This window comes from Thunnus maccoyii, chromosome 18 (genome assembly GCF_910596095.1).
Source record: "Thunnus maccoyii chromosome 18, fThuMac1.1, whole genome shotgun sequence".
NCBI classification, from domain to species: Eukaryota; Metazoa; Chordata; class Actinopteri; order Scombriformes; family Scombridae; genus Thunnus; species Thunnus maccoyii.
The window spans coordinates 6,696,370-6,713,522 of NC_056550.1; the positions used below are offsets into that span (position 1 = coordinate 6,696,370).

Genomic DNA, 17,153 nt, shown 5'->3' on the forward strand with positions numbered 1-17,153 from the left:
CTGTTCTCTATAAAGTCTTGAGACACAGCTTGTGGAAAACAGTGTGTTAGATAAATAATGCTTTCACCATTTCATTCAAATGTTCAGGAATTTGCTCAAAGGATGTGAGAAGTCTGACTAATCCATTTGGCCTCTAGATCATGACAGAATTAAATTGTACCCACAAGATGGACCAAGTGATAAAAAACAGGGTCAGCCTTCTTTCCTTCTTCTTTTCCTTCCTTTTGAAGAAGTATTTATAAATTGTACAGTCAATGCAGGAAAAGATAACACCAGACACAGTCTCTTATCTAAGATCCCATTTATTTGTAGTGCAAAAGTTCAACAGACAGGACTACAAATCTTTAACTTGCCTCAGATCCCTGTGTGACGTACAGTATGCTATAATCTACTGGACCATAATATGATACACAGACTATATTGACAACCCTAAAAGTTAACCCCTTCAAGCCATGCTAATGTGCTGCAAAGATAACACCATAAATATCAAACCAAATAATGAACCAGAGGTATAAAAATGTGCACACACACAACAACAGTATTTTGGTCTGCACAGACTATAGCACAAACATTCACAGGGATGAAGGACAAGTCAGAAAACAGCAGCTCTGATATGGGACAGATGACAAGACTAAAAGTTACTACATCTGTTGAAAATTAACCAGTAGTGAATAAAGGCAGATATAGTGTTGATAAATGCTATCTATTCCAGGTAACACTATATCCAACACTGAATTCCAGCGTATTAATCAACACATTACCTTCCAGTTCAGTTAAACATTAAATGAGGTCTAGCAGCAGTAAACAGCCATTAGCTGAGTCATTATTTTTAGTGTTATCATTGGGGACTTAATCACATTATGTATTTGTGACAAATTAGGAGGCTTTCAGTTAGTTTAGTTGCCTACATTCACATCAGTTTAGAGTCTAAAGTGGTGAGTGCATTTAGGTCCTAACGAAAACCAAACACCCTGTTTCAATCTTTTGAAGACGTGGAAAGGAATTGAAAAAACAATAAAAAATAAAAATGAAGAAACAAATTAATAGGCAACCCATAAAAGAACATTGTTGAGAAAAATCATATGCAGAAAACAAACCTGCAACGTGACATGTTCTTTAAGTAGAATCTATGTGAGAGGGAGTGAGAGCTGACACTAAAATCAGTTCTAAAGCACACACTGCAAATATCCCAAACGCCACCATAGAGGGAGTATTTAGTGTCTTTTGCGAGGCACTGAACAAACAAACTCACCGTTAGAGGAAAGTGCTTTGGTATATCTTGTGAAAATTTGAACAAATTCTTATATGAATATTAATATTCAAGTGAATACAAAGGAAAACGAGACTAAAGCCAGAACACACCCTCATGGTTTTTACATCTTTTCAAGGTCCTTCAAATCAAACAAACAAGCAAAAGTCACCTCAAATCACATGATCAAGAAGACAAAAATAATAGCTAAAAGACAATTCTAAACAAATTGACAAAAACGTTGCGATGCATCAACAAATGAGTGTGATAATCTTTGATCAGTCGACAGTATATATATGGAGGAATTAGGACAACCTGTGTAGCTTTATGTCTTCCTTAGAGCTTACATTTGTAATCATCTAGGCCACATCTCTCCTCATCACCAACATGATTTCATTTCTGACAGGCAGTAATGGACCAGGAGGAGGGGAGGGTCCTGGTCCTCTTACTTACTCCTCCCTTGTCTCCCATATTTGAAGTGTAACCTTGACAAAACTAGTTCACATTATGTCCTATTGTATAACATAAAAGTTTAAAGTAAAAAAAAAAAAGACTTAAAGAAACCTTAAACAGAAATGAGGCCAAAAAAAACCAAAGATGAAATAAAAGTCACCTTAAAAGGTGAGACAGCCTCTTCTCAGGCCCTACAACTCCTTCTACTCCAGTCATTTCTCCTTCTATAAGACTCCGAGTAGAGCTAAACACAGTAGTGTGTCTTTCCTCTGGGGCTCCAGAGATAAAATAATAAGTCTCATACCATTAAAAGCCACCAGGGGGCATCAGCAGCATGAAACATATTCTTTGAGGTACAGCATTCCAGTAGTGAAGGCATAAAGGCGGTGATACAAGTCTACTGTAGATCACCTCATCGTCTCTTTCAGCATGTTCCCCTGCCTCAACCATCTCCTCGGTGTCGGGGAGGGGTGCGGGGTCTTATCTCGGGTGGTGTCGTATCAGGCCTCTCCTGGCATTGGTTGACTGCCTCTGCTGGGCGAGGAAGGACATGGCCTGGTTGGAGTGGCCGAGCCGCTCGCCGGACACTTTCTGATGCAACGCCATCCCCTGAGAGGAACACGAGAGAGAGAGAAACATGAAAGAGTGAAGAAGCAGGTGTGGATTGTAACAAAACTGTCTTGAACCACAGAGCGTCATGTGAATCACTTAAGTGAGATTCTTAACATAAAAACAGTCAGTTTTTCCGCAGATAAATGCTTGTTTTTGTGTGTTAATGTGTATACTCACCATATTGTACCATGCAGTGATGATGAGTTTCTCCTCCTGGTCATGTCTGGCCCTGCTCTTCTCATAGTCATGCTGCGCACAGGAGCACATCATCACACATTAGTGGGAATTAAAGAGCTAGAGTCATCAAATTTGTCTCATTAAGCCAAAAGACTCATACCTCCAGGTGCTGGATTTTTCTCTCTTTCTCCGTCAGCTGGTTCCTCAGTGCCTGAACGTCAGGAGTCACAGTCACCGGCTGCTGCTTAGGATCCAGGGTTTTGATCACCTGCGCGCAAACACACATTTTCTTACTAAAGCTGCGCCAGTGACAAATTAAGCACCACGTTTTTATTTCAGAGCCACGTGATGTCGAGAACGTGATCCGTTTAGATGGACTGACCGTTCTCGCTTTCTCCACATAGCGCTTGTATCGCTCTTCCATCTGTTTCATGTCCTCATCCTTCTTCCGCAGGATCTCCTGGAGTTCATCTATCTTCTTTGCCACTGAGAGGGGCAGGAGGGAGGATTTTTTTTTTTTAAAGGCACTTAGAGACCAAAGATTCGACTCAACTTAAAGAGCGGGGGAATTAGAGAGTATGAAATGACTTACTGTTGCTGTCCACTTTGGGCTCAAGGTCATCAATAACCTCTCTTTTCTTTTGGAGATCTGAGTGGGCTTCATGGAGCTTCTCCCTGGAATAATCACATATCATCAAGAGCGTGTGAGAATTTGCTTTTGTTTGGAACCTACATGGAAAAATAATATGTAAGCAGCAGTAGTGTACTTACAAATGTTCCTCAAGCTTTTTCTTCAATAAGGAGGACTTCAAAGTAGAAAAAAAAGAAAAATACATTAAAACTGGCACAAACATTGTGTTCTAAATGACACACACGCACACACACACCACACCACACACAGTATAAGCTGAGAAAGTCAAGCTGTCAAAGAGTTTAATCATGGGCCAGTTGGACAGAGGGTGGGCCGTACTTACGATGGCCTGATTTTGGCAGAGTTGATCGATGGGGGCAGGCAGAGAGAGACAGACAGACAGAGAGGGGCAGGCGTTAACAGTGAATCACCACAGCAAACATGGGTTAAATTCCCACACAACATGTATCAAAGCAGGAGAACAAACACTGCAGTCCTCAACAGCTAAGTGTGCTTTGCAAACATTTTGCTTTTACACGTTTTTGCTCGTAAGGAGCACTAGCTGAAACATTTACTGCTTCAATTACAAAAAAAGATGACTTCACTTTAGGGAATGATATGAAACAGTTCTATGTTTTCATATGTCACAAAACGATGAATTTAACACTAACTACTATTACTCTTATAATAATTATCTTAAGTCTTATAAACAAATCTTTATATTAACTGATGAAGAATTAAGAAAATAAGACTCTTGATTTCACTATGTTGATCAGTTTCATAAGATAAAAACTTCTACTTGCACACTGTGTATAAAGTCTTAATATTCTGTCAGTTTGATTGTAGAAATCTATAGTTGGTGATGAGAGTTGGGGAGTTATTACTGAAGTGACAAAAGTGACCAGAGGAGAAGGAAGCTGGTCTCTCCACTCACATCTTCCGTCTTGCTGTCCTGCTCCTGGAGCGCTCTCTGGAGCTCCTCCACCTGAGAGCGCAGCTCTGAGATCTGCTGCTGGTTCAACCTTGGAGACAGAGAAAGACAAAGAGGGGACAAAAAGAAAGGTTAAGAATAGAAAGAGCAAAAATAAAAAGGAGAGAAAGCGGATACAGAATCAAAAAAGGAGCATTGCGGAGAGAATCACAAACAAACGAGAGGCGGCTGGTATGAGAAGGGAAGATGAAACACAAGGTTATTAAGTTGAGACTGTGGGTGGAGGATGTTAGAAAAGTATCATGTTGATCCTTGTACATCTGCTGCAGGCGCTGTTCATCCATTCCTGTGTGCTGCCTGGCCATTCACAGCTGAGCTCTACTGAGCATGCTCACTCCACTCCTCTCCTCCTGTTACTAAGGATGCTTCCCACACCCTGAGCCTGGTGTTGTATGGACACACACACACAAACACGCACACACAGTCCACCCACATGTCCACATGCCCACAGGCATGTAAACACACACACACACACACACACACACACACACACACACACATGGGACAATCTGGCTTTCTGCTGTCTGTCCTCCAGTCCAGCCCACACAGCTCAGTTGAGCACACAGTCCAGAGGGTGAGTTGACATTTAGGCAGATATCACTCCTACCATCCGCCAAACAACCATCTTAATGTCCAGGAACACACAATATGGTTGCCTGGAAGGGGTTTGATTATTCAACATTGCTGCACAAGAAGTTGGGACTGTTGGACACCGCTCCTAAAACCAACATGTTGCAGGAGCACATCGAGTACACACACACACACACACACACAGCTACCTGTTCTGGGTTTCCAGGGCGTTCTTGCTGCGCTGAGCCTCTTCCAGCTCAGCCTGCACCTCCACTAGTTTCTGCCTGTAGGTCTCCTCCTGGACACACAACATCTTGTTCTCGCTCTGTAGACGCACCACCGTCTCCCTGTGGCAGGAACACAATGATAAGAGGTGAGCGGCAACAGGAGGTGAAGGGAAGGGGGGGGGGGGGGGGAGACAGCGATGAAAAACAAAGTGGAGGACAGATGAAATGGGTCAGAGCGGTAGAGGCGAAGAGGTCTGTTGAGTTGACCGAGCCTTCTATGCGACAACGCCCAGGCCAAATGTGCAGTGCTGCCATGTGTCGCTATTTCAGGGGCCAATTGCGCATTCAAGTTCTAAAAATAAACTTTTGTGGACGAGTGTGTGTAGTTTATCTCCGACTATAGATGAATGTAGGGCACGGGTGGGCTACACATAGTGACACCAATGCATTTTTGTTTCATGTTTAAAAAGGAAAATCTCATCTGTTACGCCTAAATTTGATTGTAACATTAACCCCCACACTACAGCTTATACACACACACATACACACACTAATACATACTTGAGCTCAGTAGGCATGATCTCTGCAGCGAGGTTCCCCACTGTGGCATCACTGTCACACAAGCCTCCTGCAGAGAGAGAGATTTTGTGTCACATGGAAACAGATTTTATAAAAAAAAAGCCTCATTTGTTTATTGTTGTTTTAATCTGAGAAAGATATATTTCACATTTGCAGAACATTTTTACACACATACATCTCTTGGAGGTTGGTTAATAGTCATCAGTAACAAATACTACTCAAAAATTGTGAATGGTGGAAGGTTTACTGCTGCGAAACGGCACCTTAAAAAGAAAAATTATACCAGAAGTGGAATATTGCTTATGATTATTTTACCATTTTGCAATTTACTCGTTTGTTTCCAGAAGTATCTCACCTGCTCCGCTGAGACACCTCTGCTGGACTTGTGCACACCTGAGTTCATCATTTGTCTCCCGAAGTGTGTCTCTCTCTGAGATCAGACGCTGAAAACCAAAAGCACAACACAATACTTCAACCACAGTTCAGCCTGCTTTTGTTTTTGTTTGTTAAAGGAATTATTACTCTACAAAAACATCTAGAGATTCAATCCAATATGAACTTGCAGAGTCTGGAATGGGAAAATATAAAATAAAAAAAGAGAGAGCTCATCTGATATTTAAAATGTACACTTCATGTCAGGACAGCATGTATTATTTTTTTACTCTTACAAGTAACCGGGGACATTAATCACTCCTGTCAGATTGCAGAAGGTGCTAGAAATGACACAGGACGTGGGAGTCCACTGAAGAATAATACAATATTTGCCTAGCAACAATTCACCCTGCAGATATGCGTGTCCTCCAAAGCCTCTTTCACACATAGTTCCTGTTAAATTACTGGGATGGGGTGGGGGGTAGGGGGTTAGGTTAGGTTGTGTGCGTGTGGTCGACGGAGAGAGAGGGGGGGGGGGGGGGGGTGACTGGAGCAGAGAGTATGAAGTTAGCAGTATAATGTTAGCTGTGAACGTCAGTGCAGTGTGTCTACAGCTATTTGTCAGTGAATAAATGCTTCTACTGTAGCAACATTTACAGATGTTTCTGGTGGAGCGACATGTCCGCCTGCTGAGCCTCGTTAATCAGAAGGAGTTACGAGTGAATTTTAAATCCTTAATTACAAACCAGTTTGCCGTCTCTTTTCCGTTTTCCATTTGCCTGCTCACCAAAACTTTACTCTGCGCTGCATGAGGGTAGTTAACGTTATGGAAATGATTTGGATTGTGATATCAAAGATAATAAAATGAAACGGAACATGATGCTGCGATATTGTCGCACAGACACACAGACTTTTAAAAAGGGAGCTGTTGCTTGAGTATACGTTGCTATTTTTGTGTTGCTTTTAAATATTTTAAATAAAAATGATTTTGAATAATCGATATGGCTTCATGAAAGCAACATAGTTAGTTAAGAAAAAAGTGTGAACATTTTATTTGAAATATTTTTCATTCCAAACATAGCAATGTCTCCTCTATTCAGTGGAGCCTTGTGATTGGTTCGCTCCCTCCACGTGAAAGCGTCCTTCATCGGACGAATGTAACCCTTTACGTGCTGCAATGTTACTGCTTTCATTCACAACACAAATGTTCCTGAACATTTCAGGGATAGACTGTATGTGTGAAAGGGGCTCTATAAACATAACAAATGTTGATCCACACAGGACTGCCATCACTGAATACTGGTATGAAAAATTACATTATTACATCTTATCTAGTAATATGATTTAACATGTGACCAAGACTTCAGACAGTCACTACAGTTGCTTCAAACTGATAAAAAAAAAGCACTTTGTAAGTAGTGTGTACCTTCTCTTCACCCGTCACTATTTAACTTTTATTTTCTGACAGTGTTCACCAACTCACTTCTTTCTCCTTCAGCAGGGCGTCATACTTGTCATGAAGGTTCTTGTACTCAAACTGCCACTTCTCAGCTTTCATGGCCTCTGCAGAGTGCTTGGTGTGAAGCTCATGAGCCTGCGAGTCAGAGAGCATAGCAACAGTCTACATTGGCAAGAGCGCTCAATAAAAACTGCAAGGTTTTCCAAACACGTGCGCAGGCCAGACTGTGTTTAACATCACTTGGATGTCAACACAGGAACAAATATCACTCTCCCTCCTCCTCCTCCTGTCAGCCCACAGCTTGCCTGTCTCTTGTAGGTGTCCAGCTGATTGCGGACAGCGTTGGCCCTGCGGAGCTCCTCCTCCAGCTCGCAGGTGCGCTGCATGTACACGGTGTTGCGTTCCTCAAGGAGGCGCACTTGTCTGCGCAGGTCTCCCAGATCTTCCAGCTTCCTCTTGTACGTCTCCACCAGTGCTTCAAGCTGGTTCACCCGGTCAGATGAATGCCTGAAGGAGAGGGGAGGAGGGTGTGGGAGGTGTGGAGTACCGGCACAAGAATATGACTTTTAGATAAACGGTGTATCTAGGTGGATGTGTACTTAACTACTAAAAGCCAAAAACTCTGACGCAAGCCAGTGTCAATGCATGAAATTCATATCATCAACACAGATGTCAGAGAGAGGAGCTGAATGGACGTCTGTGTGTGGGCAGTGTGGGAGTTGTTTCTGTGAGTGTACAATGATAATAGATGAACTACTGCTTAAAGAGATATTTTCAGTCAAAAACGGTCTTCAATGTGCTGCCACAATGAAGGACTGGTTGTTTAAATCATATTTTAGACATTTAGTTATTATGCTTATCCTCAATAAAATCAGAAGTTCACCAACTATTAGCTCAACAAGAATTATCAGCCAATATTTACTATATTTCACATTTTCACATGAAGGAAAATCTTTGCATATAAGGCACAAATCAATTATTATTCAATTAATATAGAGTCTTGCATACTAGACATTGCATACTCTTAATTGCTCTGTTGGAAAGCTACAAAGCAGAGAACACAAACCTCTCAGCATCCATGTGACTCAAACATGTGACTTTCTGCAGTTTCACTGAATACAGTCTTCGGTTAGCTTGTAAGACAGTCTGCACATTGCATAATAATCTTGATCACTGTTTTGGCTTCCGCAGTTCATTCAACTTTGTCGGGTGTGTTTTGTGAGAATACACAGAATGTGCTGGTCTCACCTGAGAATGTCCATCTCATCTTTGAGGGCCTGGGCCTCCTGCGCCAGGCTGGTCAGCTCCTCGTTACGTAGCTGCAGGTCGGTCACCTCACGCTCCAGTATCTCTCCTCGCACGCGCATGTCATCTCTGCTGTTCTCCAGTCTAAAGATATACATCATACAGGAGCAGTGGTTTGTATAAATTGAATAAACTGTATAGACTGTGAGACGCTCACACAAGATGACTCAACAATAGCATCTGATTTGCATGTCTACATGATGTTAACTCATATATGACTTATAATGTACATTTATAGAAAACCTAGAAATTGTTTATTGTTGAGAAAATTATGTAAATATCAACACGTCTATTATGTACAGGCCTGATGAGTGTGAGGAAATCTAACTGTGTGTGTGTGTGTAGTGCTTGTACCTGTAGTTCTCCTCCTGAAGCTGCTCCATCTGACTCTGCAGCAGCAGCAGCTTCTTGCCAGTGATGGCAGTGGTGGAGGTGTCCAGAGAGTCGCAGCGGCTCAGCTTCTCCTTCAGGGAGCGTGTCTCCGTCTGTAGGGACGACTTTTCCTCCAGAGCCAATGACAACTGTGGAAGAAGAGGGAGAAACTGAAGACATACATTGCAAAAAGAGGTGTAAAGACTAGGAGATTCAGTAATAGACTGCTGAGAGAGAAGTGAAGTGAAGACAAATTTACAACTGTACGAAAGAAGGACAAAAAGGAAAAGCTCTCAACACCTAATAAAAAGACACATTATCAAGAATGCAGACACAAGAAATTGGCATCTCTCTGAAAACACACAGCCACAGTGCTAGCACACGACAGATTCACAGAGGAAAAACACAGATACACAGCGTAAAACTCACCACCTTTAGTGCATATGGGACCTTGAACACATGCTTTTTTTCTCATTTCACATGCTCAGTCGTCAAAAGCTAGTTAGTCAGCTGGTGTGCAACAGTCTCAGGCGGATGGAACTTTTACAATAGTGATGTTGTTAGCATTAGCCTTAGGGTCCCAACCACATCTTCATAGATGAATATGCATTGCTCGTCACTGACAGCCATTAATGATATTGGTTAGACTGTCATAGTTGGGGAGGGCAGAAATGTTCTAAAGTCAGGCTGATAAAAGTTGGTTGGCTTGCGAAAGGGAGAAAGTTTAGAGTTGTGACAATATACGTACAAAATGTTTGTTTTGAGTCAGGCTGAACACACTGGAGCTACATGTGAGGTTACAGTTAGACAAGCCGGCATTCCAATGTTTAAAAAAGGGGAGTGTGTACTTACCTGCTGGACATCTTTCCAGTTTGAACACAGCAAAACCCTACACTGAACTTTAAGGACAGATTGCATGCTTTAGCACAGGTCCAGTAACAGCAAATAGCTTTCAAAACAACACAAATGACTAATCCCTAACGCGTGGGCTACGTAAGTAAACAAACAGGTGGGTTGAGAGCAGCGCAAATTATTGTTGGCTACTGCTCCATCCCAAGGCAATGTGTCAGTTTTATCTTGATGTTATGCAACTATTGACTAGAATGTATCTTTAAAAAAACTAAATTAGTCCTTTCTCAGTCAGTGGTGCAAAAACAAGCCATGGGTACACAACACACAATCATAGGAAAACAAACAAGCCTCAGGCGGGCTAATCAATAAGGGCCAGAGCACAGAAGCTGCAGGCACACACATTCCACAACATGCTGCAACCACAGTACAGCAAAACTAGGCCTCAAAGTATCTGAGAGTAGAGATGAAATGGTTTAATATGACTCTAAAACCACAGAATAGTTTGTGATAATGCCCAATGCTCTGTTAGAAAAATGGAAGATAAACAAAACCCAAGCCCCAGTGTGCCCTCTTAAGGTCTCAGGAAATGTTTGCCAAACAAAACATGAACCCCATTTGGTAGAACCAACCTGATGTTCCAGGTCTCGACAGCGCTGGCTCAGGTCCTCCTTCTCGTCTGCCTCCTCGCTTAGAAAATAATACTTCCTGGACTGTAAAACACAAAACCAGTAGAACATGGAGACAGAGGAGATGTCATACTAGTCACAGGAGGAGGGAGGAAATTTTGGTGAAAGGATGAGCAAGTGCACAAAAGAAGAATGTAACAGATCTGCTGTGTGAACAACAAGTCTACAGGGTGGGATTGAAAAGTGTGCCAGGTTTTACCTGGTAGTCAAAATCCCCGTAGGTCTCTGGGCTTCCTGGTTCAGATGACGGCTCTTTTGATAAGAGCTAAAACAAAACAGCCATGAGAAAGTTTTTACAGGAAATTACAGGAAAAATACAGCAGCCTGTTCCCAAAAGCAGCTTTATTGTGTTTTCTGGATGACTATGTCTAAGTGGTGTTGCTTTTTTTTTTTTTTTAAACCATGTTCCATGTTTTTACAGGCCTATTCAAGACTAACCATATTCTTGAAATATCACTGTAAGGTTTCTAGGACTGTGTTCAGTCTTATGCTTATCCGGATTTCTTTGATTGTGAATTAACCATGACTAAGAGCGGGATTAATGTGAAGTAGAGGGAACCAAGAGGATAAACAAGAGGCTCACTCACCTCCTGAATGGCTGTCATGACAACGTGCTGGACAGATTCCTCAAGTGTCATTATCTGCTGGATTTGCTCTGTGTTTAGGAGACGAGGACAACAGAGACCAGTGAAGGTGTTGCCAAATACAGATTAACACAAATACTCTCCTTAAAACCAACCTGGCACTGCATCTATTTGAGCCAGTGCTCATCAAGCTAATGTTTAAAAAACAAGGACCTGATCATAAAATGGTCTTTAGAGTGAGGGGAAGAAAGCATGTAGTCAGTTTTATGGAGGTGTGATGAACAAGACTCATATAAAACAAGAATCATGTGATTTGACTTTGAGTTAATCCTGTGTGTTATTTTCACAGATGGCTGCCTCTGCTTTGTTTAAAGACTCACTAATGAGTTTTTTTTTATCCTTACAGCAGACAGCTTACCTTGTTTCTTCTCACAGCTGACAGCACAGCCCAATACGAGCTGCACCAGCTTGCCCAGTTCAGTGACGTCTCCCATCTCTCCTATAAGGTTCACGTCTGGCAAGTGATCATCTGATACCTGGTGACCCAGCACCTGTTCATGGAGAGCAAGGTGAGACGTTAGGATTGAAGGATTCATATAATAAATGAAATGTTTACTAGAAATGGCAAAGTAAGAAAAAAAAAGTCTTACATCGTGGTAATACTCCAGCATGCTCTTAAGAATCTTTTTCAAGTTGCTGACCTGAAAAGATAAATCAGAGTGACAATCTTGATGCTCATTATTATCCGGAAAAGGAAGTACAAAAAACAGGTACGAGACATGTTGATCATTCTAGGTTGCCGTAGGGTATTCTGTCATATCCTGCTGCTTCACAAATTACCTTGAGGCGCCAGTTGGCCCCGCTCTCCTCCTTGATCCTGCCAAGCCATGTCTCATTAAACCAAGAGGGGTCTCTGTTAATGAGAACACAAGAGAACATTCGTGACGACACATCACTGGACATCAAGATTCACAAGAGGCCACAGGGCAACGAGGCCCCGTGCTTCTGTTCTGCTTAGCACAATGACATTTTGAGTTGAGCAGTTCATTAAAGTCACACATGGGAATAATGCTCTTGTTGCACCCTTGAAATAAAAGTACATTTTGTTTGATTCAAACATAGTAGTGTTGTTTTTTTGTCTGTGGGAGTATGGGTACAAATACTCCACCTCAAGTTACAAAGGTCATCAGGTCTGGATGGACTGGTTTAATTAAAAATCACACTTATGCTTGCGGCATTCAAGGCCACAGCTGGGAACATTCATTCAGAGGAAAATAAAGCTGACCTCACAAATCCAGGCTCTACTCTTTAAAGGATTTAAATTTTGCATAGATAATGGGAATGTGCACTTCAAAAGGCCATTTAGTGCAAATCACACAGATAAGCAAATCTCTGTGAGCAGGTTCTGAATGAATTTCTCCTAGTCGTTTCCTCTGAGCTCATGTTGTGAGCTTAGATCATCAAAACAACCACAATAACTATAAAATACTTGAATTACTTGTACATGAGTGTGCCCTTACATTCTGTGCAGCACATGTGCGATGGCCACTCCGCTTGTTAGGTCGTGCTTGCTGTTGCATGATGGCACCTGAAATGTCTGTAACTAAAGTTGAAAACATTAAGAATGAGTCATTAAAGAGGTAACCTTTGACAAAGGTTACACATTTGATGCACAGTATTTGGCTGAACTCAAAACTGAACCAAACAGATAAACAATGATTACTGTGTAGCATATGACTGTCTATCTGCTGATGTGTGTAAAAACCCTCCACACAAATATACTCTTAACCATAGTATTTTACACAACAAAGTAAAAAATCTAAAACTGCCAGCTCATAGAAAGAGTACACATATGCACATCAATCCATACAATGACTGAAATGTCCATTCGTCACCACTGTTAATATGTGCACACACTTTAGAAAAGCTTGAATGTTACTAAAAGTGATTTAGTCCTTGTCATAAAACAAGATTACAGAGGCCTGAACATTACAAAACTACTGTTAAATAATGCAGGTAAATAACAAGGATTTTTATCTAAACCCACTGAGTCTCTAAACACACATACTAAGCAGTGATAGGGGATTATAACCCTGCTTAGCAAGCTATTAATAATAGCTGGTGTCTTGGTTTAGTCCTACACTTGCCAAACAGGTGGATTTCCCCTGAGCTAGACAAGTTTCAATGTTGGACAGCCTAACATGACTGCATAAGTCTCTCAGCTTACACTAAGCTATTTGGGTTTTTTTCTCCTCTGGCAGGCTAGTTTGCTGACACTGCAGACAGTTTGATAACAAAGTAAAACAAACTTCCAATGTGTTTACCTAGCTAGTTAGCTTGGCTGGCTAACGGTGTTAGCTCACAAACACACAACTTTTACATCTCCCAGTGGCTAATACGTTCACTTACTTTGTCAATAATGTTGCTACTCATCGATTATGTGAGGCTATAATGTCCCAAAGTAATGTTATTTCTTTATTACTTTGCCAATACGAGCTGTCACCTGTTAGCGGCTAGCCCTCGCTAGGAAACGTGGCTAATATCAAACTCACCCAGGTTAACAGAGAATCACACAGCTCTGCTTTATCCAGACTCATTCTGCGGTCCCGGCGGCTGACAGAAAAGCGAAGGATTTTGCTTTCAAGACTTGAAGTTTGCTACTATCTCCTGACACTTTCCACGTCATTTACAGCTCAGCCATGGCCTCCTGCTGCTCCTAACCTCCCCCTTCGCGTTTCAGCTCTCCTGTTATCCAAGCGAGCTTCCGTATTTAGAGCGTTCCCATGGAAACGGATTATGTTGTCTGGTCATGGTGAAAGTAACAAATAATGTTGATAATTATAATAATAACAATAACCTACTGTCTTGTCTTGACACGGGCCAGGTCTAGCCTGGGTCTCGACATAAGAATGGTTTTATGCATTTAATCTCATTAAATTATAATTACTCTTCTTCTTCTTCTTCTTCTTCTTCTTCTTCTTCTTCTTCTTCTTCTTCTTATCAGCTATTGAAAAAATCCTAAATTAGGAAAACAAAACAATAACTTAACGAGACTCACATGAAAATTTCCCCAAAACATCAGTAGCCACAAGAGAGATCATTCAGTTTCTACTTTGTGGAACTATGTCAATACTAGTGGGAAACACTTGGAAATCCTCAACTTTAGAGGGAACAATGTGTTTTGTTTTCTCATTATATCCTACTAAAAACCTGCCAGCTATTGTAACCTAAGTATACAAAAAAATCATAAATCCAATATCTATGGCTGGAATATCTTATACGCAATAGCAGAGCTTCTCTTTTTTTTGAAAGGGCAGTTCTGTTATTCTGTTTTTTTCTTTTTAATCTAAGAAAGAAAATCCCAGCAATAAACTGTGGCCAGTATCTCTTTTGGAGGCCCCACTGTTTTTCTTTTTGCTGCATTCAAAGTTCCTTAAAGCACCACTGGATGGCTCTAGTTGACAGATAGCCATATAAAACAGCTTGATACACAACTGGCTGCCCAAAAGCTTACAGAGCCTGTGACAGGTGTTTTTTAAAATGTTTCACATAAGACATGTTCTCCAAGCAGCCAAAATGTGAGTTTTAACATACCATGAATATAAATCAATCCTTTATTTTACAGTAGGAATTTCCATGGGCCTTGACCTTTAATATATGACACCCTCTGTGAATTTATTAATAGCCTACATTCCACAGTTAAATCTTTTTTTTAGACATATCAAGGCTTTCGGACAGGGAATGTACTGACCAGATCACACTTGTGATATACAGCTGGAAAAAAACAACTTCAACAGGTTTCTATCTGAATCTACTTCTTCTCACATATTATTAACATGCTATCACACACGTAGGCTTAAATCTTTCCATGGAAATCTGCATATCTCCCTATCCACACGCCTCCTTCCTGTGTTCTTTGTCGCAGTCACAAATCAAACTGCAGAGACCAATCACAGTTGAACACTGCCCACTATTTCCTGTTTGCTCTGACAAACCCCACCAGTGACTGTACCCAAGTCCACTGTGTTTGTTAAACACCTGCATGAAATGAAATAAATACTTCCGGTCCTTGTCATCCAAACCCGCCTGCTCACAACACTGCCTTACATCTGGCTTTACCATATTTGTCTGACCGGAGTTCCTGTTTTTCTAGATGGTTTTCTAGCCAGAGGAATGCACATGTTTACTCTCCACTGGTTTTTATCGTACCTCAGTCACACTGACTTCTGTTGGTTACAGTTGACACAGTTGGTCATATCTTTTAAATTTGTCTGGTTTAACATGGATATGATTTCTTTTAGCCACAAAGTGATATGTTTCACTTCTTCTTAGTAGCAGTGAAAACACTTTTTATTGAGTTAAAATCTGTATCTTCAGTCCCACACACCCTCCAGTGGAGTCCTATAAGGGTAAGTTGTGTAGGCCTGTATGTTACAGAACTGGGGGTCTCAGGTTGAGTAACCCTGGGCTGGATTAAGACACCTGGGAGGAAGCGAGGTTCATGACTTGGGGGGGTTCAACAGAGAAGTTAGTCACCCGCTGAGGGATAGGTCTGGGCTGACTAATGCTTGAGTGGCAGGAGGTGTGGTAGAGGCTCTGGCAAGGCAAAGCTCGAGCGGAGGCTGACTATTTTTGGCCAGCTCCTCTTCCTCCACGCTAATTCCTCTTTTCACCCGTTCTCTCTTTCCTTATTCCCCAGATGTGTTTCCTTCCTGAAAGTCTAAAGGCTTTACTTCTCCTCTTTTCCAACCCCACACTGACGCACTTGCATCCCTCTGGGGGGAACTGGAAGGGTGGAGGTGGGAGGGCCAGCAGCTAAGATTGAGTAATTATTCCTTTTTTTAAAGCTTGTGGTTTTCTTGTTTGGAAAAAAAAGTGGGGATGGTTCCCGTTTTTTATTCTCTAAGTGCAAAGAGCAAACCATCTACTACACTCTACACACTACAAGGTCACATAGCTTTGTGAAATTCTTATGTTTAGTAGAGAAAAACTCCAAATGTTTCACGGTTTTGCTTTTATTAACACTTTGGATGGATTATACTTCTGTGTTTGTAGTCCCACAGACCCCAGTACTGTATGTGTGGAAATAGTAATTAATTTTTGCAAAATCAACCAAATCCTGAAATATATTTTTTTCTTTTCTTCTGACATTGTTAAAACCCAATATGGAGAAAATTACTGAAGTGGTGACATTCTCTTTGACACAAACTGGACTTAAACATTTCATGAAGGTGACAAGATATGAAGATGAGATTGTTATTAGACCAAATCAGGAAATATTTATATTTTTAAAAGTTGTTTGCCAAAAAGTAATTCACAGAGAAAGAAATGACGTCTCACTATGACGTAGTGACGTTTCAATTAGATATCAGACCTCATATGAACAAGCTGTGATAAAAGTCCAATAAAAGAAATCCAAACAGACTTATCTTGAATTTGGGAAGGGCTGTTCTCTGTAAAACGTTTTATCAACAACAATCACAGATATAGAGCATATGAAAATCTACTGTATTGAACCATGTATTATAGCTGGGGACCACAAACAGAAGTCATGTGTCAAATTTTATGGAGGACTTCTGAAACACGTCATCAGTTCAAGACAGTATCAAGCTCATAAAACAACGTTATGTATGATTTATGAGCAGTTTTTGAGCATGACAGTAAGGTTAAGTATTTGCACAGGAAAATTACTTTTGTCCCTCATGTCCTCATTTTCAGGTTACAGTTCAACCATGAGAATTACCAACAAACTGTGAGAACCTAATGCCTAAAAAAAGCCCCCTGCATGCCAGCATTTGAATGAACGATGTGGTTCGGAGGGACAAAGCAACGCTGCACCTTTAAATAAAAGAATGCCAGCGATGTGCGGCTGTGCCCAGGCATTTGGAGCTGGAATGTGTTGGAATGCTGGCAGTGGTTTATTTCCCCTGCAGCTTTCCCAGGTGTTACAGGGAAAGGAAAATAACTAAACCACGGAACAGAGATGGACAGGCCACGAATAAAAGAGAGGGCGTGGGACTGCGAGCGAAAAAAA

The 17,153-nt window shown here is 41.3% G+C and overlaps 1 protein-coding gene across 3 annotated transcripts; it reads right to left on the reverse strand.

The window, feature by feature from the left end:
* Nucleotides 1-284: 284 nt before the first annotated feature.
* Nucleotides 285-13,893, reverse strand: hook2 (hook microtubule-tethering protein 2). 3 transcript variants are annotated; one of them, XM_042393147.1, is made up of 23 exons: nucleotides 13,672-13,893; nucleotides 12,640-12,722; nucleotides 11,960-12,032; nucleotides 11,770-11,820; nucleotides 11,538-11,670; nucleotides 11,123-11,190; nucleotides 10,735-10,800; nucleotides 10,479-10,559; nucleotides 8,980-9,146; nucleotides 8,569-8,709; nucleotides 7,626-7,827; nucleotides 7,345-7,455; nucleotides 5,845-5,932; nucleotides 5,472-5,538; nucleotides 4,893-5,030; nucleotides 4,057-4,144; nucleotides 3,466-3,471; nucleotides 3,263-3,297; nucleotides 3,084-3,166; nucleotides 2,874-2,977; nucleotides 2,652-2,759; nucleotides 2,492-2,563; nucleotides 285-2,311 (listed from the first exon to the last, which is right to left on the reverse strand). In XM_042393147.1, exons 1-23 carry the CDS (start codon nucleotides 13,714-13,716, stop codon nucleotides 2,183-2,185), a joined length of 2,139 nt encoding a protein of 712 aa, XP_042249081.1. In that variant the 5' UTR covers nucleotides 13,717-13,893; the 3' UTR covers nucleotides 285-2,182. The 3 variants fall into 3 exon arrangements, with proteins under 3 accessions (XP_042249081.1, XP_042249083.1, XP_042249082.1); XM_042393149.1 differs by lacking the exon at nucleotides 13,672-13,893 and adding an exon at nucleotides 13,529-13,631; XM_042393148.1 differs by lacking the exon at nucleotides 3,466-3,471.
* Between the last annotated feature and the right edge of the window lie 3,260 nt (nucleotides 13,894-17,153).